Source organism: Rhamphochromis sp. 'chilingali', assembly GCF_963969265.1.
Source record: "Rhamphochromis sp. 'chilingali' genome assembly, chromosome: 2".
Classification (NCBI taxonomy): Eukaryota; Metazoa; Chordata; class Actinopteri; order Cichliformes; family Cichlidae; genus Rhamphochromis; species Rhamphochromis sp. 'chilingali'.
In genome coordinates this window covers 983,149-1,004,842 of record NC_137930.1, presented here as the reverse complement: position 1 = coordinate 1,004,842, position 21,694 = coordinate 983,149, and the positions used below count along the sequence as shown (strand labels likewise).

The 21,694-nt window shown below is 50.4% G+C and overlaps 1 protein-coding gene across 3 annotated transcripts; it reads right to left on the bottom strand.

Annotated features, from left to right (window-relative positions):
- Positions 1-1,079: 1,079 nt before the first annotated feature.
- ambra1b (autophagy/beclin-1 regulator 1b) lies at positions 1,080-21,391 on the bottom strand. Of its 3 annotated transcripts, none has more exons than XM_080872693.1 (19): positions 21,101-21,390; positions 18,446-18,651; positions 17,837-17,895; positions 17,427-17,610; positions 16,154-16,326; positions 15,941-16,007; positions 13,995-15,511; positions 13,597-13,683; positions 9,948-10,136; positions 8,860-8,940; positions 8,671-8,771; positions 8,404-8,514; positions 8,030-8,218; positions 7,788-7,942; positions 5,978-6,117; positions 5,507-5,611; positions 4,780-4,967; positions 4,290-4,412; positions 1,080-3,466 (listed from the first exon to the last, which is right to left on the bottom strand). In XM_080872693.1, exons 2-19 carry the CDS (start codon positions 18,575-18,577, stop codon positions 2,991-2,993), a joined length of 4,077 nt encoding a protein of 1,358 aa, XP_080728819.1. In that variant the 5' UTR covers positions 18,578-18,651; positions 21,101-21,390; the 3' UTR covers positions 1,080-2,990. The 3 variants fall into 3 exon arrangements, with proteins under 3 accessions (XP_080728819.1, XP_080728820.1, XP_080728821.1); XM_080872694.1 differs by having other exon boundaries at positions 18,446-18,646; XM_080872695.1 differs by lacking the exons at positions 1,080-3,466; positions 4,290-4,412 and having other exon boundaries at positions 4,456-4,967; positions 21,101-21,391.
- Positions 21,392-21,694: the final 303 nt, after the last annotated feature.

Genomic DNA, 21,694 nt, shown 5'->3' with positions numbered 1-21,694 from the left:
CGGCACATCGTGCCTCGACCTCCTGGTCGGCTTCGAGCTGGTGGCCTCCGAAGAATGCGGCTAAAACTTTTGCGAGATCCCGAGTTTGTTTTGCGAGATCTCGCAAAAGTCCGTCTTAATTGTTTTTTCCTCCCATGTCCCCTGCGGGGCTCCGTAGATTCTAGATCAAATTGTTTCAGAAATATTACCAAACTAGGTTACAAGTGACCTATGACATCTTATCTAAAGTTTAGAATTGCTGAATGAGTAAAAGCTTACCTTTGGAAAAAGAAAAGAAAGTTTTTAGAATTAGCATAGTGGTCTCATTAGCTAACCAGGCGGACCAAGACTTTGAAAATGGTGTCTTGAACACCCAGAGTGCCTCACTTGTCACATGACTGAACTAGTTTGTGCAGTAGACGTCACTTAGGGACTTTATTAGTTAAAAGTTAAACCATTATAGTTTTTCTCTAAGTGTAAAGGGGCGGTGACACCAGTGTCACTGTGGGTCCTTAAGGGTTTTAAATTTAAAATGTTAATTTCTGTAACAGTGAAAAAATTAAATCAAACTTTTCTGTCATTTGTTGTTCATCTGCCAGTGAGGGTGGTGTAATATGGGTGGATGACGTATCTGCTGCGTGTTTGTGATGCAGTGAGCTGAAGAAACGAGGAGCACAGAGGAACTCTCAAAGCTCTTTAATTACATCTAAAAGTCAAAGCAAAGAGTCACGTTAGCGCTGTACAAACTCCACAGTCTGACACACAGGTACCGATCGGACTCACACCGCTGCGCTATTCACATCCACCCCCCCACCCTGATCTCACACACACACTCTAAAATCTTCACTGATCAAGTAAAAAGCCAGGAGGAGCATTCAGAGTCTCGCCTGCAGAGTAAAAGCTTCAATAAAAAGTGTCATGAATCCCAGAGCTCCACTCAGCACCCCCACCCACAGCCCCACCTTAAAATGCCATCAGTACATGAACTTCTAAGCACACGTGGAAACAAAAAGGACAGCTGGATGCTGCAGGAAGGAAAAGTTGCGCTTGATCACAAAAATTCAAGTTTTCTTCTGCAGGATTTTGAAGGATGAGGAAAGGTAGGTGTGTGTGTGTGTGTGTGTGTGTGTGTGTGTGTGTGACCACTCAGACATCTTCCACTACAGGAGCTCGGTGACCCGACTCTTAAAGCTGACATTTAAAGTGTGGGTAAGTGCTCGAGGTGCTCCTCAGTCTCTATACGAACAACATGAGCTGCACCAAACAGCAACGTCCACACCAAGACCTGCAGTTCCTCTGACGTCCAGCAGAGGCCCCACACACTCCTAACGTCTACAGCCTGACAGACAAACTGTTCTGGTCTCTATACATCACTTCCCCTTTGTAACACCTGTGGGGCAGGGCTCTATAACTCACCTGTCTTAATTGGAGAAGGGCTTGTATAATTAGGGGTGTGGCCTCTGGACCAATAACATGGCTGCTGTGAGGTCACTAACAGGCTGTCCAAGAACACTGAGTGAAATCTGAGGGTTTAGATTGGATGTTACCGAGCAACAGCAAGTTCCTGTAGTGGTAGACACACACACACGCATACTTTGACTCTTCGGCTCATTAACCCCCCCCCCCCCAAAAAAAACAAAAAAAAAAAAAAACAAAAAAAACCCCAAAAGGAAGAAAACAAAAGTCTTGGACTTTATTTTGGTCGTTTAACAAGAAGACGACAGCTGTCAGGGAGACTCGTCTGCAGTTCTCTGTCCTTAATAAAAAAGTCATAATAATAATGATGATAATAAATCCACTCATCACCTGGTCAGTAACAGCAGGAAGTGACCGCGCAGGCTGAATGTCGACCAATCGGCGAGTTTGGATGAAAGCATTACAGACACGATTGATCTCCGGTGTCTGAGTCATAGCGTGAAGTTGGCGGTCGGCGCGCTCACGCTGCAGCGTCGTTCCTGCACGGAGGACAAACGCCGCAGCTTCCTGGAACGTTTTGGTGTTGTTTCTACATTTAGAGCGTCGGTCAGTGCGGCGCCCACGTGACCTTTCACCCAGCTCGTAGGGACCGTAGCCCGAGAGAACCCCACGCCCCTGTGAAACCCCTAACCCCGCCCCCACCGGCTAAACATGTCGTGCAAACCCCACCTCGCAATCACCTTCACTGTGAACTGAGACCGCTCCGAGATGCAAACATCCAAACGTGATGAGGCGGACAGGAAACGACGCTCAGCTAACCCCCCCCCCCCCAAAGAAAAACAAAAAACAGACAAACTGTGGTTTCAGTGAGAACACACACACACACACACACACACACACCTCGGTTAGCACCAAACACACTGTAGTGCAGCTGGGTGGGGTTGGTGGGGTGGGGAGGGGTCAGAGCAGGTGAATCTCCGCCTCCTCGTTGCCCTAACAGGAAGTGATTCTCCTCGTTTCCAGCCTTAAACACAAACATGTGTTCGATGAGCTGCAGCATTATTTCGAGACATGCAGGAGCTTCCGTTTGTTTAGTCGAGCGTGTGCGTTCAGTCATCGGTGGTCGCTCGCCGCCGTGCAGAGTCCTGCCTCAGGCACACGCAGCAGTGACACAGTACAAAAACGTAGTGCTGAGTTCAAACACTTCAATCACTATTTCACATCTAAGGTAACGTCACATGGCACCAAACGCAGCACGTTGGAGTAAATGTGAAAGAAGCCACACCCCCACCCCTCCATCACCAGGCGCAGCGCGTCAGGAACCTCGACCTTCATCGTGCTGGGAGAGAATCAGGTGGGGAGGAGCTCCGTGCCTCCGTTCAAGTAGGAGCTCCTGTGAGGAATGATGACGGTCCAGCTTCGGTCTGGGTTCACGAGCGCCAACGCCACTCAACAGAAAGGCTAGGGGGAGGGGGGAGGAGAGGTCTTTGTGTCCCTTCGTTTCCAGGTGGGAGACCCTGTGTGGGGTCGAAGCAGCACCCATTTTGTGAGATAAGGCTTTGAGGAGCCCCCTTAACCGTCAGCCAATAGGAGGACTACCTGCTGTATGGGTCACCGGGGTAATTGTTGGGGCCGCCACCGCCAGGGAGGGGGCTGTGAGAGGAAGAGGAGGAGGGACCCGGCAAGGAGCTGTCGTCCGCCCGCCCGCCGTCGAACACGTCGTCCACGTCCACAGCCAGAGAGAGCGTGGGTGGCGACGGAGCCCACACGGGACCGAGCTGTTCGCTGGCCTGCGGGGCTGGGCGCAGGTTGGACTGGGGCTGCGAGGCGACGAGGAGCGGACCGGAGGTGCAGGGGGCCGTGGCGACGGGCTCGGCAGTGGGCCTGGAGGCGCCCGTCTGCGAGCCGCGGTGGATGCGGTGGCTGACAATGATGTTGTTCCCAAAGCCGCCCATCGAGGCCATGGTGGTGCTCTGCTCCCGCTGGACCACCGCCGTCATGCCGCCTTCAGCGATCAGCCGGCGGATTCGTGCCAGAGCGTCCTCGCCAGACCCGAACTCCGAAGACTCTCCTGAAGCAAAGAGAGCAACAGAGACAGCGTGAAGATAAACACGTGATCGTCATCGTGTCTCCCCTCAGGTCATCTGTTTATAAATATTCATCTTTAAATACAAACAGTCACAACATTTCACCCAAAACACACACACACAGACACACACACACACACACACACACACACACAGACACACACACACACACACACACAGACAGACACGTGCACACACACACACAGACACACACAGACAGACAGACACAGACGCACAGACGCGCGCACACACACAGACGCGCACACACAGACACACAGACAGACACGTGCACACACACACACAGACAGACAGACACACACGCACAGACACACAGACACAGACGCACAGACGCGCACACACACGCGCACACACACACGCACAGACACACAGACACAGACGCACAGACGCGCACACACACGCGCACAGACACGCACACACAGACACACAGACAGACACGTGCACACACACACACAGACAGACAGACACGCGCACACACACACACACACGCGCACACAGACAGACAGACACGCGCACACACACACACACACGCACACAGACAGACAGACACGCGCACACGCACACAGACACACAGACGCGCACGCACACAGACAGACACACGCGCGCACACAGACACGCACGCACAGACACACACGCACAGACACACACACGCACAATGTTTGATATAAATATTTGTAACAAAACAAACGAGGTAAAAACTGAGGATCAACATGGAGGCAGAAATGAGACGATGATGACGCAGTAACAGGTTATTATGAGGTCGTGTTGAGAAGTCAGTGGGTGGAGTACCAGCAGCGGTGGAGGTGCCGGTCTCTGCTTCAGCTGGGACTTCCTCCTGAGCTTGGCTGCTCTGAGACGCCTCCACCTGAGCCTGAGCTGCTCCACTGGTGGACGGAGCTTCAGGAGGGACACCTGGGAAGAAACACACCTGATGAGACCACACACACACACACACACACACACACACACACACACACACACACACACACACACACACACACACACACACTTAAAGTGGACGGGTATTAACATCTTCATGGGGACCAGAAAAGTTTACTATACTTGTGGGGACAAACAGGCCTCGTGGGTCCTCACGAGTTTGAAGCATTTTTGAGACTCAAAATGTGGTTTTAGTGTCAGGGTCACAACTAGGTTACGGTTGGGTTTGGGGTCAGGGATTCATTTTTAATGGTTAGGTGCTAGGGAAACCATTATGTCAATGAAGGTCCTCACTAAGATAGATGAACGGGGTTGTGTGTGTGTGTGTGTGTGTCAGTACTCTGAGCAGGCTGCGAGGCGCTCGGCTCCGACAGCTCCCTCTCTGTTTGAGTCTCAGCGTTTTGCAGCTGGATGATTGGCGTCTGGGTTCCTTGCGATGTCACTGAAGGGGTGGGGTGTCGGGGCTGCAGGCCAATGGCGTTCATCAGTCCCATGTCTCTGCCCGGCGTCCAGCCCGAGCGGTTCGGCCTGAAAATGAATCACAGACCAATCAGAAACTCAAAGATCCAGACACGTAGCGATAAACTCTCACCAGCAGGGGGCAGCGATCGATGGAGAGGTGTGAGGAGACTGAGCTGTGTGAGTTTCTTTTTAGCCCCGCCTCCACGCTGTTCTTACCTGGTTCAGTTTCTGCCGAAGCTTTGAATCCATTTTCAAACAAATGTACAAAATGCAGCTTTAACCCTTCAAAGCCCAGCGTTTCGTATGTGTTTCTGTGAGCTTTCAGGCTTCTTCATCATCAGTGTGACTTCTTTACTCTCAAAATAAATGATATCAAAGTTTTTAATGACTAAATTGCAGAAATATGGTTATGTAACAAATTAGAATGCCTACATGCAGATTTGATATACTTTGTCTCAAGGTTCAAACACTCCACAACGTGAAGATTTCACGTTTCAGGTTTTAAAAGGGTCAAATAACCCGAGCGCCCGTCACCTGCGACGCCGACCACGCGTTACGAGCAGATAAAAAGCAGGCGCAAACATCGCCGCAGGCCCTGAACTCACCCCGGCCTGTCGGAGCCTCGGCTCCGGCTCGTTCCGCTGTTGTTGACGCTGAACAGTGGCTCGCTGCTTGACTCGCTGGGGCTCTCGCCGTCGCTTCGATAGAACCTACACACACACACACACACACACACACCCAAAGCTGGTCAGTTCACTTCCACTCAGGAAGCCTCACGGGGGGGGGGCTTCGTGGACTCACACAACTGCATTAAAACACACTAATCGGGCTCTTCCAGTTAATGGTCTTCCTGCTCGGTTTGAGGATAATCAGATCAGAAGACGCGAGGGAGCTCTGAGAGCAGGACAGCTGAACGCGTGCTCGGTTATTTAACGTCACGCTCAGTCTGCAGCTTCTCATTCGCACAGTCAGCTGCAGAAGCCTGAATCTGCACGCCGACCTCCATCCCCGACCAGCGTTTTTGAGTCTGAGATGTCTGACTTAGCGGGACTTTGTTTTCGTGCCTGCAGACTCACACAGGCCGGCAGATCACCAGGTCTCCCTTGTTGGTTCCGTAAGCCAGTCCCATCCCTGGATCCGGCAGCCAGCGAGCAGAGTTGATGCTGACGTGGCGCCTCTGGTCCGGAGCCATGGGGTAGACCACGTTGAACACCATCTGAAACACAGACACACTGCAGCTGAAGCACATGCCACAGCAAAGCTGCGTAAAACCAGCTTTTCCCAAACGACGGGATGTGGAGCTCGTCCTGGATCTGAGCTCACCGCTCACTTTTGTTTTCTGGAACGTGGACTCTGCAGCGCGGGGAGCGTCCCATTCTCTGTGCTCAACTTTAGAGAATGTTCTCCTGAAAATAACGAAACACTGGCAGTGGGCGGTACTACTTGCTATTCAGGATTTTTTAAAAAGTTGACCTCTGACTAGGGCTGGGCGATATGGCCTAAAATCCATATCGCGATATAATTTTAAGCATGTGCGGTAACGATATATATCACGATATATTCTTTTCTTCTTTTGGCTGCAGAAATCTGTTAAAATGTTTTAGTACAACTGTGGTAAGCCGCACAGCTTGATGGATGGTCAGAGCATTACGGCTGCTGTAGTGAGGAGCTTCAGAGTAATCAGGGTCCAAAACTCCGTCAATTTCAGGTCCAAAAGTCAAACGAACACTGAGAGTTAAAAAACTCTAAATTCTTTCATCTTTAATTAAATCATCAGCGTTGCTGCTTTACCAGGTGTAACAATTAAGTTTAACATCCAGGCATCCATGAAAACAGAAGTTATTAAATTTAACGGAGTTAGAAGTTAACAGGAAGTTAGCTCGCTAGCTTCCACCCAAACATTTCATAGCATGTTCTGACAGAGATTTTTGAAACTAATTCAAACGTACAGCTCTGCTACCACTTCCAACATAAATGAAGACAGAAACTAAACAGCAGTGATGTTTGCAGGGTTACTGAAGTTGGGCTAGCTGGTATATAATGATGTGCTAAGTGATTGCTAGCGACACAGCTATGTTAGCATAACATTAGCACAGTGAAGCTGGAGGATGAACGCCAACTTTTTTCCACTCGATAAAAGTTAATGTGAGGGATTCTGGTGGTCAGGGACAAATGTAATCGCATAGCAGGATGCTGTACACGGGCCAAACTTCAGTCAGGAGAACAACTGAGATTATTCATCCACAATACGAGGTTAGTCATTAATATACTGCAACAACATGGGAACAGAGCAGCTGTGAGAGGATTCAACATTAATGAATCAATGTTACGGAAGTGGAGGAAGCGCAGTTTTTGGCTTTCCCCATATTTCAACAGTGCTTCATCTCTTTGCTGTGACTGTCGCCATCATTTGCAGATGATAATGGTTGTAGCCGCTGCGGTGCTTTCGACCAAAACAGGCGCAGCTTGATGACATCATCAACATGCGCTTTCGGGATAGCGCGATATAGTCAAAATCTCTATCGTTGGACAAATTTATATCGTTTCTATCGCCCACTCCTACCTCTGACCTTTACTGAGATTCAAACTCGCCTATGGTACCAATTTCTAAATCCTTCTCAGGTTATCAGACTCACACCCCAGCAGCCTTTTACAGTGAAACATGAAATAAGACTTGGTGAGTTTTCATGTATGTAGAGGAAAAATTCCCTTAAAAAAAAAAAAAAATAAATAAAAATCTGAATTTCACACAAACTCTTCAACTTGTCTGACATCATCATCATTTACATGCTGCCCGCTGATCTGACATCAGTTTTTCGATTTGTCCTCTGTAAAAACAAACCTGACCCGCAGCTTTCTATCAAATAAATCTGAGGCCCCTCTCACCCTGATGGACGTCTCTCCTCCGTGCGGCTGCTGCAGGCGGAAGACTTGCGCCACCATGTGGTCAGTGGTGGGATGCAGCAGGATCCTGCGGGAGGCCAGGCCCACCATCACGTAACAGCCCATCGGAGACAAGCTGACGGAGATGGCGTTTGGACCTGAGGGAGAAAACACCGCTGTCACCGTCACCATCCTACAAACCTGGACGTGTGACAGAGAGAGCCGCCGTCTCTGTGAGGACGTACCGAATCGCTTGGTGTACAGCATCTCTCCCAGGTTGTGGGGGGCGAGCGAGTAGATGGCCAGGATGCCCTCGTCTGGGAAACCGCGCTGGCTGCTGGGAATGAAAACCGCCAGCAGCTGCCCGTCCGCAGAGATGTCACAGCTGGCGTCGTTGTAGATTTTACAGTTTGGCACCAGAACGTTGACTGAGGCTGTGGGGGGGGCAGAGAGACGGAGTCTGTGAGGCGTTCAGACAAACAGACTCAGAGCGGCTTGTTTGTTAAACCCCGTCAGAGTGGGTGACCTTTAACCCCTCCAAACCGGGCTGAGCAGGAACTGAACAGAAAAAGTTGAACTAAAGCGGAGGACTCAAACCCTCGGCCTCGCGCTGTCGTACCATTGCTGATCTCAGGAAGGTCAAACTTGGTGAAGTCCCACCACTGCAGGCGGTACGTGGTGTTGGCGATGTTGCTGGCGACCGCAGACTGACCGTCCCCGATCGACGCCCCTGTGGAGGACAGGAAACGGCGTCACTGGGCATGCTCGGTAACCCACATCTCCATTTGAAGAAAAAAAACAAACAAACAACTTTGTGGTCACCGTGTCCTGACGGAGGTCGGATATGAGCCGCCTTCTTTTTAAATAAAGGTGTGTGTGTGCATACCTGCGAGCACCCTGTTGACAGAGGAGTGTGTGGCGAGCCCGGGCTGCCCTCGCTCGTGGAAGATGCCGGCGTAGGGCAGGTACTCGGGCAGGAGGAATCGGCTGCAGGATGACAAACAGGAATGAGATGAGAACCAAAGCGGCGAGCGCGAGTTTACCAGGTTCAGCGGCGGGTTCGGAGCCAACTCACCGAGGGACGAAGCGGCCCAGCGAGGGCGCAGACATCCTGGCGTTTCGAGGCGTCCGGTGTCGCGTTCTGTCACTGTTGTCGCTGCAGAAACAAAGAGAAGGACTGAACAACCGCGACTCAACCAGCGTTCGGACGCATCAAAACTCGTTACTGCGGTGATGTCATTCATCGCTGTAATCACATGATCTGAACCCGCCAGCATCGCCAGTTTCCCGTCTTGGTTTTGATTAAACAAAAGTAAATTAAATTCAGCCTCTTCTGAAAACAACTGAATTTAGCTGTGGCCAATAAGAGGGCAGCTGAGACGCGCTGCACGCAAACATATCTACAGCGCGGTGAAAAGAGCCCCGCCCACCACGGGAGAAGCTGGGACGGAAACACGAGGACTCGAGTCAACAACATCAGGGCTGCACGCTGCGTTTCTACAGGACAGCTCAGAGCAGGGCACAAACGCCGTCTGTGGACCCGCCTACCTGACGGCACGTGACAATAATTTACGAGCTCACGTCTGATTTCAGCGATTTTAAACATCTGAGGAAAATTCCTGAACGGACTCCAGAACAGCGTTTTGTCCCGATTCATTTTCTAATCTTCGATGATGGACCGCCATTACACAGTTTTAACCACTCCTCCTAACGCACGCTCAATAATCCACCAGAGCCAAGGGCCAGGGCCCGTGGCCACGCCTTAATGATGATGTCACATCCTGGACAGGGAGGAACGCTGGTTTGAGTGAAAAGGGAAAGACCATCTCTGAATGGAGGAGGGGCCTAAGGGTACATCTGTCGCCATCTTACAAAGCTGTGATTGCAGCCATTCCCCAGCTCTCTGTGACTGGGACTGATGGTTATTGATCAGTGATCATAAACTGACCTCACAGCCTGTTGTTAGTTTCAGTCATTGTGCAAATAAGGTTGAAACCTGCAGTCACCTGGACCAGTGATGAAACGTCCCAGTGAACAGAATAAACTTCTGATTCGTTTTACTCGAAACGAGCCAACCTAACGAGCGGCTGCGCTGACAGGATAAGACCGGCTCAGGTCACAGTGTGCTGTGTGAGCCATGAGAGGAAGACGACTGAAACTTACTCGAGATCCTCAAAGTCCACGTCGCCACTGTCCATGGAGCTGGGCGGGTTGCTGGCCGGGCTGTCCGACGAGGAGGACGACATGGCCCGCAGCCGGTTCTGCTGGTAGCGGAGCGAGCGCTGGCGAATGCTGTCGCGCCTCGACAGATACTGGATCATCCTCTGAGCGTAGTAAGCTGCTGGAGAAAGCCTGCACAGCAGAGGGCAAAAACTCTTTATCAGCAAGCGTCTGCAGAAACCTCTCAAACTCTGACCTCGACAGAGGCAAACCCAGCGACCTCGGCTTTGTCCATCATTTACCCAGAGACACAAGCGTGTGCAGCAGCTCACATTTAACCCCCGCTGCAGCGTTCAGGTCTTATTGGTGGGCGTTCACTTTTTGACACTGTAATTTTTATTGATAGTTTTGTCACAGTTTAAACATAGACATGTATTGCATTACAGGAGAAATAACCATGCAAACACACAGTGAAAACAAACAGAACTAAAGCGAACAAAAGGTGTGGGTGCTAATTCTAATCAACTACCGCATGCCTGCCTTTACTCCGCAGCATACATACTCCAGCTTATATACGTACTTTTATACGGGCATGCATCAATAGATATACAGAGTTATAGACCTTAGATGTTTTGTTCGTTCAGTAACTTTCCTTGGTGCCATATAATGTCCACTTCTCCCACTTAGCAACGAAAATATCTTCCTTTAATTTGAGAATGTAAGTCATTTTTTCCATTGCACAGATTTCTCCAACAATATTTAACCAGTCTTTTGATGAAGGCAGATCCAGTTTGTACCAGTTTCTTGTTATAGCTTTCTTTGCAGCTATCAATAGGATTTTTGTCAAATACAAGTCGTCGTACAGAACATACTCTCTATTAAAGCTGCAAGCAGCGTTATGAGGGCCCTCGCACCCCCGGCACGTCGAGCCACTGCCAACACCTCAAACCGGCACGTCCGATGTGATGTCACATTGATGGATTTCATGCTTTTAATCACCAGCTAACATTTCATCTTATTCAACCAGGATTATAGTCATGCCACTAGGTGGCGCTCTAACCATTATTGACAAATAGCATAACAAACATTTCCAAGCTCGAGTCTCATCACACCTGCGACCTTTGGGAGAGATTGGACATTGTGTTTTTTAGTGACAGCAGATTACTGCTTTTTGCGAGTGATTGAAACTCCACGTGCCGCCATGACCACCCCGTTTCCCTGAACGGAAAAAGCTTCGCAATTTAACATCACAAAGGTCTTTAGATTCCACACACTGAAGAATGCTTCAATATGATGAAATCCCTTGGAGGAGTTCGTCAAAGTATGAGGCCTGAAAAGGGGGGAAAATGTCATCAAAATTACACATTAATTTTAAAATGGCTGACTTCCTGTTGGATTTGGGATATTGCTCCAAGAGACTTTTTTGTACATCTTGATATCTTACACAAGCTTACCAAGTGTCAGACTCATAGATAAAACACAGAGCAGGGGCTGATGTTTTGAAATATTGTAGGGGGCGCTGTGGAGCCATTTTGCGCTATTCAAGGAAAATGGTTACATAACAACAAAGCCTTCATCCATTTGGAGGTGTGTGCCAAATTTCAAGCCTCTATAAACTTTCCAAGCCCCTCAAAAGCCACTTCATTTTTCACGGTGAACAGCGTTGCCACCAGGGTGCGCCGTTCAGTTTAAAGTCACAATTTTTGCACTGAAGCATCACGAGGGACTGATGGTGATATTCACCGCTTTTCAGGTGGCCACGATCAACCTGTGAAAATCAGTACAACAAAGTTAAAGCCATGACATTTCCTGTTGCCACTAGGTGGCGCTGTCCGTATTTCCGACAATGGGCACATCAATCTGTTCAGGGCGGGTGTGACATCGTGCCTGTAAAGTCTGGTACTGATCAGACTGGATTTCATGGAGTTATACTAATTTGTTTCTTCATGGCGTGACATCAAAGTTCGCCATGCTGCTGGGGTCACACCCTTTTGCGAAAAGTCACAGTTTTCACTGTAACCCAAGACCAACTCCTTAAGGCTTTCCTGGAGAAATTTGAGGCTGCAGATGTCACCCATCACTATACTGTACCCCAAAGTGTAAAACATGACATTTCCTGTTCCCACTAGGTGGCGCTGTCCTTGATGTCAAATATGGCAGTTGAAATATGTTCAGGGGTGGAGCCTTATCATATGTGTTCACTTTGGTCAAGGTCAGAAAATGTATGACAAAATGAGAGGCAATAAGATTTTCATGGCGAGTCATCGAAATTCGCCATGGCGCCACGGCCTCATGGTATTGTGAAAACTCAAAAGCTCCGCAATTTAACATGGCACAAGGGTGTAGTTGACACTGTCCAAATTTGAAGTTTATAGGACCAAATCCCAAGGAGGAGTTCGTTAAAGTACAAGGCATGGAAACGGTAAAATCAGAGCCAAAATGTCACCTTCAATCCAAAATGGCGGACTTCCTGTTGGGTTTGCGTCAATGGGCCCACAGACTTTTTTGTTCGTCTTGGCATGATACACATGTGTGCCAAATTTCATACATGTAGCTCAAACCATGTGGTCGTAGGGCTGCATTTAACAAGGCATAGGTGGCGCTCTAGAGCCATTTCCCAGTGCTCATATGTAAAACCATTAAAATACAAAATTTTTCACCAGACCTGGCATGTGTGCAAAATTTCATGAGTTTTTGAGCATGTTTAGGCCCTCAAAAAGGCCCTTGTTTGGGGTGAATAATAATAATAAGAAACGGAGCAGATACAATAGGGCCTTCGCACTCTCGGTGCTCGGGCCCTAAATATTCCCAAGATATACAGTTTTAAAATTGTGTGGTAATTGATAGCCCAAGATATTGCCTATTACAAGAGTCATGTTCTTCCAAAAGTTATGCAGTTTCAGGCACTCCCAAAACACGTGCGTATGGTGTGCTTCCATGTTACCACATCTTCTCCAGCATGGCAAACTGTCTTGAGTCTGTTTACTTTTGATTTTTGGTGTAATAAAGAATCGAGTAAGATGTTTCCACCCAAATTCTCTCCAGCATCTTGAGTTAGTGGTTGTGTTCTGGGTGTCACACATATCTAACCATTCCTCAGTTGAGATATCAGTTTTTATTTCCTGCTCCCATTTATTTTTTATGTATTCAGTTGATGTTGCCGTGCTCTCTCTTAGATTTTTATATAGTACAGAAATCTCCTTGAATTGGAGGCCCCTGTATGATTTAATTATACAATTCAGGATGCCATAAGACTTACGCGAACTTCGTACTTCCTTTGAAAAGTAGTCTCTGAGTTGCAGGTACCGGTAAAAATCGGTTTTCTGTAGACTATACCGATCTTTTAAATCTTGGAAACTCATCAAATGGCCATCTTTCATTACTGTACAAATCGCTGTTATTCCTTTTTGTTCCCACTTCCTGAATCCGGCGTTCACATTTTTAAGAACTAGTTTAATGAGCTCAACGTGTCAGCAGCTTTTTCTACGTTTAGATCTGTGTGATGTCACAGAGAGCAGACACCTCTAATGCGGTCCAGTGTGAGATAAAGGAGGATTATTCTGAACTGCGACTCATGCCAAGCTGGCCTGGGAGAGTTAAATCAAAGCCCATATTGAACCTAGACTCGAGGTACACGGCGGTGCTTCTGTACCTGGCTGGGTCGGGGTAGATGGGGTGGTCTCTGGAGCCGGACATGTCGTAGCGAGACAGTGACAGGAGAGAGGATTCCAGCAGCCGCCTGGGCGAGAAACAGAGGCACACAGAGCGCGCTCAGTGTTCGAGACACAGATGGTAGCTGATTATAAGCACTGCTTTCATGCTCAGCTAACTGTGTGATATCAAGCAGATAGACTCCAAAGTCACCCTCACAGTGCTGCCTTAAACCTGCATTCTTCCTAAAGCCCAGCAGGGGGCTGAGCTCAGCTCAGCTAACACTCTCCTGGTGAGTTCACGAGTAAAACAAGAGGCTCGTTTAGGAGCTACGGTCCGATGGAAGGACCAGAATCTGACCTCATAAAGCTGCGATGGTGAAAAGAAAAGGTGACGTACCTCCTGAGGGAGTCCTCGTCTGGCGGGTCGACGGGCATTTCTTGGCTTAAGGCCTCTGGTGGCTCCGCCGGCCGGCCTGACGCAGCCTGCCGGTACACCCTCTCCCACTGCGCTGTGTCCTGGTTGTACACCAGGCCCACCGTCTGCTCCCCGGGCTGGGTAGAGGACGGGGCAATGGGGAAGGCCACTCCTGTTCCTCCCACTGTTGCTGCTGGGGGAGGCGGCTGCTCGCTGGACTCAGGAGGCGCCCTCCTCTCCTGTGTTTGGACTTCTAGCATCCTTCTGGCCTCATCGGGCTGCCAGTGAGAGGAAGGAGAGGGAAAAGAAGCAGAGGAGGAAGAGGGAGGCTCCAGCATGGAGGTGGAGGCGGAGGAGGTCTTGCGCTCCCAGCGCTGGGAGTCGTGGTTGAAGGTGAGCAGGTTGTGGCAGGCCCGGCAGCGGTTCAGGTGACCACGGGAGGCGGGGGGAGGGACGTTGTTCTCCAGGCTGTGGGAGCTGGGGGGCGGGGGGAGGGGAGGCTGGTAGTGGATGATGGTGGGGGTGGAGGAGGATGAGGAAGGCCCGGGCCGGTCCGGGTCCATGTTGTTGTTGAGCAGTTCCTGACTCTGCTCCTGGCCTCCGTCGGCCATGGCGCCGCCCAGCGCCGGCTCCATGTCGATGGGGCCGATCTCCAGGAAGTAGCGGCTCAGGTTGCACTGCAGCACGTTGCGGAAGGAGGCCGTGTTACCACGGGCACTGTCCCAGAACGGGTGATGCCCGCTGCTCGTGCTGGCGGTATCCCGGGCTCCGGGCTCTCCCTGCTGGGGGAAACCCCGCCCCTCGGTGGCGGAGGTGTAGACGGGGGAGTGAGAGGAGCCCTCCTGCTGGCGGAGCACAGACAGAAGGCTGATGGAGGAGGAGGCGGAGGTTCTGGGAGGCAGCATGCCAGGATTTATCCCCCCCTCCCTCACACTCAGCAGGTTGCGAGTCCAGTCGGGTGCCGGTCTGGGCGTGGAGTGTGGCTCGTGGCCGCCCGGAGGGGCGGGGTTAAGAGAAGCGCCGGCGCTGTAGTAGACAGAGGTAAAGGCGGAGGTTCGCTCCGAGGGCTGTCTGGGCTCAGTACGAGCTGAGGAGAAGGTGGAGGCCGGGGGAGGCTGGAGTGAGTCCGATGATGCCCGTGGATCGGGCGGAGGCACAGAGGCTCCGTCTGGCTGGGGCGCCGTTCGACTGATGGAGCAGCGACTGCACATGCACACCATGCCCAGGTGCTGGGTGCAGCCGGGCAGGGGCGGACCGCGCTCCGAGCTGGGGTACTGGGCCAAAGGGATGCTGGGAGACTCGGCCATGTTACTTCCATTTTCCCCGAGAGGCCGCGGCTGCTCGCCTCCGGCCTGAGCCCCAGGGGAGCGGGACGACAGGATGTGGAGGAAGTTGTGGAGGATGGGCGTGCGGCGAACCGGCTGGGAAGGCAGGAAGGAGCGCTGACGGAAGTGAGGCATCTCAACGCTGTCCATGGGAACCTCCGAGTCCTCCTCGCCCTAAAGGAGGCAAAGAAGAAGAAAACACCTGATCACTGAAGGCAGGTTAAACGGCAGAGACAGGACGACCTCTTCTACTTGTCACCCAAAACCTGCCATGGTGATGTCATCCTCAGCAAACGCATCTGCAGTCACCTCCCAGAAAAATCAACCAATCGTAACACAGACACAGGAAAACTGTAACGACCAAACCGAGGATCCACACAGGAGCGAGGGGGCAGGTCCACCTGACTCGGTGCTAGCTGTGCCTCAGACCTCTCAGTGCTCGGCACGCCCTCAGCTCCATGACATAATACAGCGTGATGTTCTTTTTTGCATTACTCGCTCTCTTGGTGAGGTGTGCAGCTGAGGTTGTAGGTGAACCATGGCGGTCATCCTCTGAAACATGACGCTACCTCGCTAAGAAATGGCTTCAGATCATCTTCGTACCTGCTGATTGGATGGATTCACGATCGCCGTGAGCAGGTTGTGACCGAGAGGGTCGAAGCGTACCAACCTGACAGACACAGAGAAGAAGTCGATGAAAACACCTGGCTCCAGCGATATGTTAATAAAAACGTAACAGCAGCACGCTCCGTTATTACTGTCACGTCATGCACACGCTCAGACTCGACCTCTGACCAGCGGCCGTGTTTAACCCACCGCACTCTCTCCGTGTCGCTGCCCGTTTTCACCACGGCGAAGGGCTCGGGGCGGCTCCAGTCCCAGAAGTGGAGCTCATTGTTGGTGGCGATCAGGAGCAGCTGAGCAGTTGGGTGGAAGGCCAGGGAGGCGATGGCGACGTTGCTCTCGGTAAACCAGCTCTCACTCCCGCCCTGCAGAACACAGTTACTCAGTTACGTCTGATGTAGAGCAGCGCGATACGACCAAAAATATTTATCACCATATACATTTGAAAATCTGCGATAACGATATAACTGACACGAGACAAAATACTTTACAACTCCACAACTTTATTAGTGCAAAAAACCCAAATCAATGTATCTTCACTTAAACAAGCAGCTGTTTTTTATCTGCATTAAAGTTATATAAACATTTAACAGTGCAAATGCAAACTCCTCGCTGACAGTTTAACCAAAAGGCATTTCAGTGGAAACTGGCCGACACATCCTCAGCATAACCATGTATAACATCCACAAACCTTAAAAAGAGGTTAAACACACACAATACGGTAACATTATGTTGAAGCACAGCACGTATCACTCCGCGAGGCTCCGCCTACAATAGCCGTAACGCTCCCACAATCCATCAAGCGGTGCGGCTTCGTAGCTCAGCAAAGTCGTACTGAAACATTTGACAGATTTTCGAGCGCCGTGCACATAAAATCGTTTCGAGGTCAGTAACACAACCAGAGTTCATACATAAGGCACACGGGATTATAAGGGGCTCTGTCGACTTTCAGAAAAATCAAAGGATTGATTTTAAGTGTGACGTATTTTCCAAACAACACGGTAATAACGACGGCCCGCTAGCATGCGCTACCAAAAATAGTGCTTTGTTGTGTATCTGACGGACGAAAGCTAAACCAGTTCCACACCAGTGAAGCTGCAGCATTTTTACAAACCAGTTCAGGTTCATCGTTTCATTCAACGATTTGCTTTCACTCTCCTCATTCTGTGTCGCCTCCATGTGCGTATGTAAACAAAGGCGCTGCACATGCGCGTTTTACCCATATTCTATCGCCATATTTCATTTTCCTAACGTTGCCCAACATTACACCGGTAGTACCGTGACATGATACGGCCCAGCCCTAGTCTGATGTCCCGCTGCGTGAGCGAGGACACTCCAGAGTGCAGCTCGACAGAAACACCGACTCCATGTCCTCATCAACAGGCTGACATGAAAGCATTTAGCACCCTGCCCGACTGCTGCACTGCTGTACAATGTTGGGGGGAGGGGGGGGGGGGGTACTCACATGCAGGTCCCAGATCCGGACTTCGCCATCAAGGCACCCAGAGGCCACCAGGCCAGGAATTGTGGGGTGAAAGGTCACACACCAGGGGGTTCTACGGTGGCCCACTAAGGAATGTAGGCACTTTCCAGTCTTCACCTCTGTTATGTAAATGTTGTGGTTGACGTGGGTCGAAGCCATGAGGGTCCTGCAGACACAACGTTTCCTCTGAAAGGCCCAGCTGAGACTCTTTACTCCAGTAAAGAGTCTCAGCTCCACCTACTCCACCTCAAACTCAACTATATACACTTTAGCTCATTTGTGTCTTTTTGGTAAAGTATCCTGATTAAACACCACTACATCGATAATACTCTGGTAAAAAGATCCAGTACTGATGGAGTCTCCGCCTCCACCTGTGCTCTGACTTCACTCACCTGTCAGGGCTGAAGGCCAGCAGGAAAGTTGAGCGAGGGCTGTCCGGCAGCTCCACCTTCTGTTGGAGACACAAACATTCACAGTCAGTGGGAAGCGCTCACAAGCACACACTCAAACACATCAGCAACGCCGCCTGCTACGAACAATCCGACCGCTCCCCACCAACGCCCTCCTGAGCCCTGCGGGCTGGAACTGGACGATTTTGTTTTCAGTTCCTCCCCACAACGCTCTGACCCCCACAGCTCTCACTTCTCTAATGTGCAGCAGAAGCGCCTCAGACGGGCATATTTGTCCCACTGTGGCCAAAGCTGGTAGGCAGGCGTATCCTGGTGTTAAACGGCCTCCATCACATACATCCCAGCAGCTGCTGGGAAAACTCAAGGAAAAACAAAGTTGATAAAAACTGATTCGGACCCATTTTTAACGATGATTCTTATCTGAAAAGCACTGATGAGTGCGTCACCGCACAAACAGGAGGAAGGCACAGAGCCATCAGAAAGCCTGAGCAATAAAAGCTAAATTATTAGCATGTCATTTGGGAGTAGGCTGTAGGGGGCGCCGTCTGAAAACGGTTTGGTTCTTAGAGGAAAGAAGAAGCTGAAACTTGCCTGACTCTGCCATTTCATCCAGCGGACTTTCTCCTCCACCAGGAGCTGCAGGAGGCGCTGCGAGCCAAAGATCTGCGAGCCGCGCTCCCGGCTGGACAGGATCCGGACAGAGTTCCTCTGACGAGACGCCATGATGCTACCGGTGTCCTCGGCTGATTGGCTGCTCACTCCCGCTGCTGCCAATCCGACGCCATGCAGAGTCTGGGCTGAGAAAAACAACCTGAAATAAATCGAGCTGAAAGAAACGGTTACTATGACGCTGCGGCGCGAAGTTGAGGCCAGGAGAGCGAGGGGGCGGGCTTTGGGCAGGAATGTCTGAACCATGAATTTCTGATTTTGTGTCAGAATGAAAATAATCATCAGCTGCTGTGTTAGTGTGAAGTCAGCTGGACTCTTTCATCAGTGATGGTTTCATTTCCACACTTTTTCCATCAAATTCACCAAAATTATGAAAACAAGTTTTTAATAATTTGGCCTTAAAGGTTTATTTACTCAAAAACAGGAGTGAGCCAGTCACACACAAACCCAGATTTATCAGCTGACTGATCTCAATCCATCACTCGGCGTATTAAAACTATATTAAACTGATAAGAAGAGCAGCGATGATGGCTGAAGGTCGCACCATTAAATGGCCTTCATCAGCCGAGCTTCAGTAAAGATCAGTTTACCGTCAGAACACATCAGAATCGTCTCTCAGCAGCTGGGAAGGTTTCACTGGTTTCACTGGTCGCCTGCAGCTGGAACAGATGCTGCAAACACATTTACTGACGACGCTGAAGCTGAGCTTCCATTTAAAACTTAGACCCAAATGGCGCGTGCAGCTGCAGGACGAGGGAGCGCCGTCAGCGTCACCAACCGGTGGAGATCATTTAAATCTAACCATGTGTGATTTTCAGCACAGTAAGAAAACACTCGGATTTCATGGCGTCACACGCTCCACGGCGCCACCTACAAAATTAGACCCCACTACTGAAAAGAGGAACGTGCCGAGCCCGGACAGGAAGCTGGAGACATCCTGCAGAGACTTTGCTGCTTCCTCACCCCCACCTTTGAACCTTTCCTTTCACTGTTGCTGCCATCCTTCTGTCACACATCTCCACCCACACTCTCTTTGGATGGTCGACCAAACTTAAACCCTCATTACCTCGGCTCCTTCCACCACCTTCAGAGCATACCTCCACCTGCTCCTCCTGTCAGCCTGTCCAGCACCACTGCAAACAGGAAGAAGCTCAGAGCAGATCCCTGACGTAATCCCACCCCCACCTTCAACACATCTGTCTCTCTGAGCGCACACCTCACCACTGCCTCTGTCCTCACACATGCCCCGCCCTCAGATGCGTCCTCGTGCAGCACCACAGTGACCTTCTCTAAACTTTCCATCAACACTCAAAGCAAACATCACGTCTGTAGAGCATGAAGCCACACTGCTGCTCACGGATCATCAGCTCTCTTCTTGCCCAGCTTCAACATCTCTTCCTCACATCTTCATCCCTCTGCAGTTACTACAGCTCAGCCTGTTCTTCAGGACCAGCACACGTCTTGTATGTTAAACAGCCTGCCCTCTCTCCTGGATATCTCCACACCTGCACAGGTATGTCATTAGGACCAACCACCTTTCCCCTCCTCCTCACTAGTCCTCTGCACTTCCTGGTTCACTAACTAGCTTTCATCCATTCCAAGTACCACTTCCATCGTTGCGGTACAGTCTTTTCAGTCATTAGTAGTCTGCATCTCTGTCCGTAATTACTCCAACCTGCTGCGCATCCTTTCCATCTCCATCCTCTGTGCCCAGCCAATCAATACCAGTCCGTCTCTCCATCCTCAGTGTCTAGCCTCTCATACAGCTCACTGTAAGTCTTTCCTGGCCTCCCAGTACCCCCGTCTTTTTTCATCCCACTTTTTATGTACCAGCCACTTGATCTAAATATTATCCTGTTACCACAGATACTGCTGGCGCAGTAATTATCACAGTATTTGTACTCTGAGACACACAACACTTCACAGTTTCAGTTCTGAGGGAGTCTGTCTCTGTGTGTCACTGTGCTCCTCTCATGAAGAGTTATGTGCAGACTGATACCAGCTGTGCTCAGTCTCTACAAACATCTGCTTTGGAACAAACAGCTGTTTTTGTTTTTTACATGAGCTTAGTCAGGCTGTTTGTTTCGTCTGTACAGGGTCTGAGACCCACAGACCCGGTGATTTAACGTCATCACTTTGCAATTTGCCAGGTGAGGCTGTTCTGGTTCCTCAGGTGACCCTAACCCAGAGCTGAGGCGCGTGAACCTGAAATAAAGAGGTTCGGAGGCAGAAACGTCATCACCGTGAACACACCTGTCACAGTCCGAGTCAAATGATAAAAATACAGAAATGTTTCAGCTTCACACAGCTGACTGTGAGCCTGAGGGCCTCCAGCCGGCACAAAGCCTCACACCCCCGCTCTGCTCACGGAACCAGAGCCGCGGTGAAGCGAGCAGAACCCAAGAGTGGACCTCAGCTGATCGGAACCGTCCGAGGAGCCCCTCAGCGCCTACATGTAGCTCCCAGGCAGCGTCGTGCCGAACCGAGCCCACAGATCCAACACTTTCACCCGCCCGGAGTCCATTCAGAGAGCAAACAGGGCGTGAATGAGAGGCTGCTGCTGTGAGCCGGGCCTACCTTCTTTTATGGATCCATTGCGGCGCTAAGAGCTACTGAACAGCTAGCTCGGCCAAAACGGAGACCGTGACCAACGAGCGCCGGTACGCTAAGATCCTCCGCTTTATCCCGATCTTCTACCGAGCACCGACCGCTGGCCTCAACGGGCAGCGCTCGTATTACAAGACGGGGGCGAACAGAGAAGCTTTTCTAAGGCATTGGTCCGATTTTAAAGAGGCTGCCCGACGTCAAACTGCTACTGCGTAACCTGCTAGCTGTTCGCTAGCCACATACTCAGACCTACCAACAGAGCCCAGACACAAAATCGTCGATCACGAAAGAGTCTGCTCACCTGCGCCAGGGCTTTAATAGCGCTGCCCGGAAACGAAGCCATCAAAGAAACTGTTTTCAAGAAAGGTGGTTTCACGCTTTATTGTGAGGGTAATTCAAGCACTGGAGTCCTATCATATATTGTTGGGCAGCAGGAAGCAGCTCTGACATCGATTTGAAAGCCTGGAAACAGTTGCTTTTATTAAAGAGATCAGAAATGTTTATTTATTTGTTTTTATTTGGACAGTTCATACACATAAACATCATTAACACGATAACCTGCCA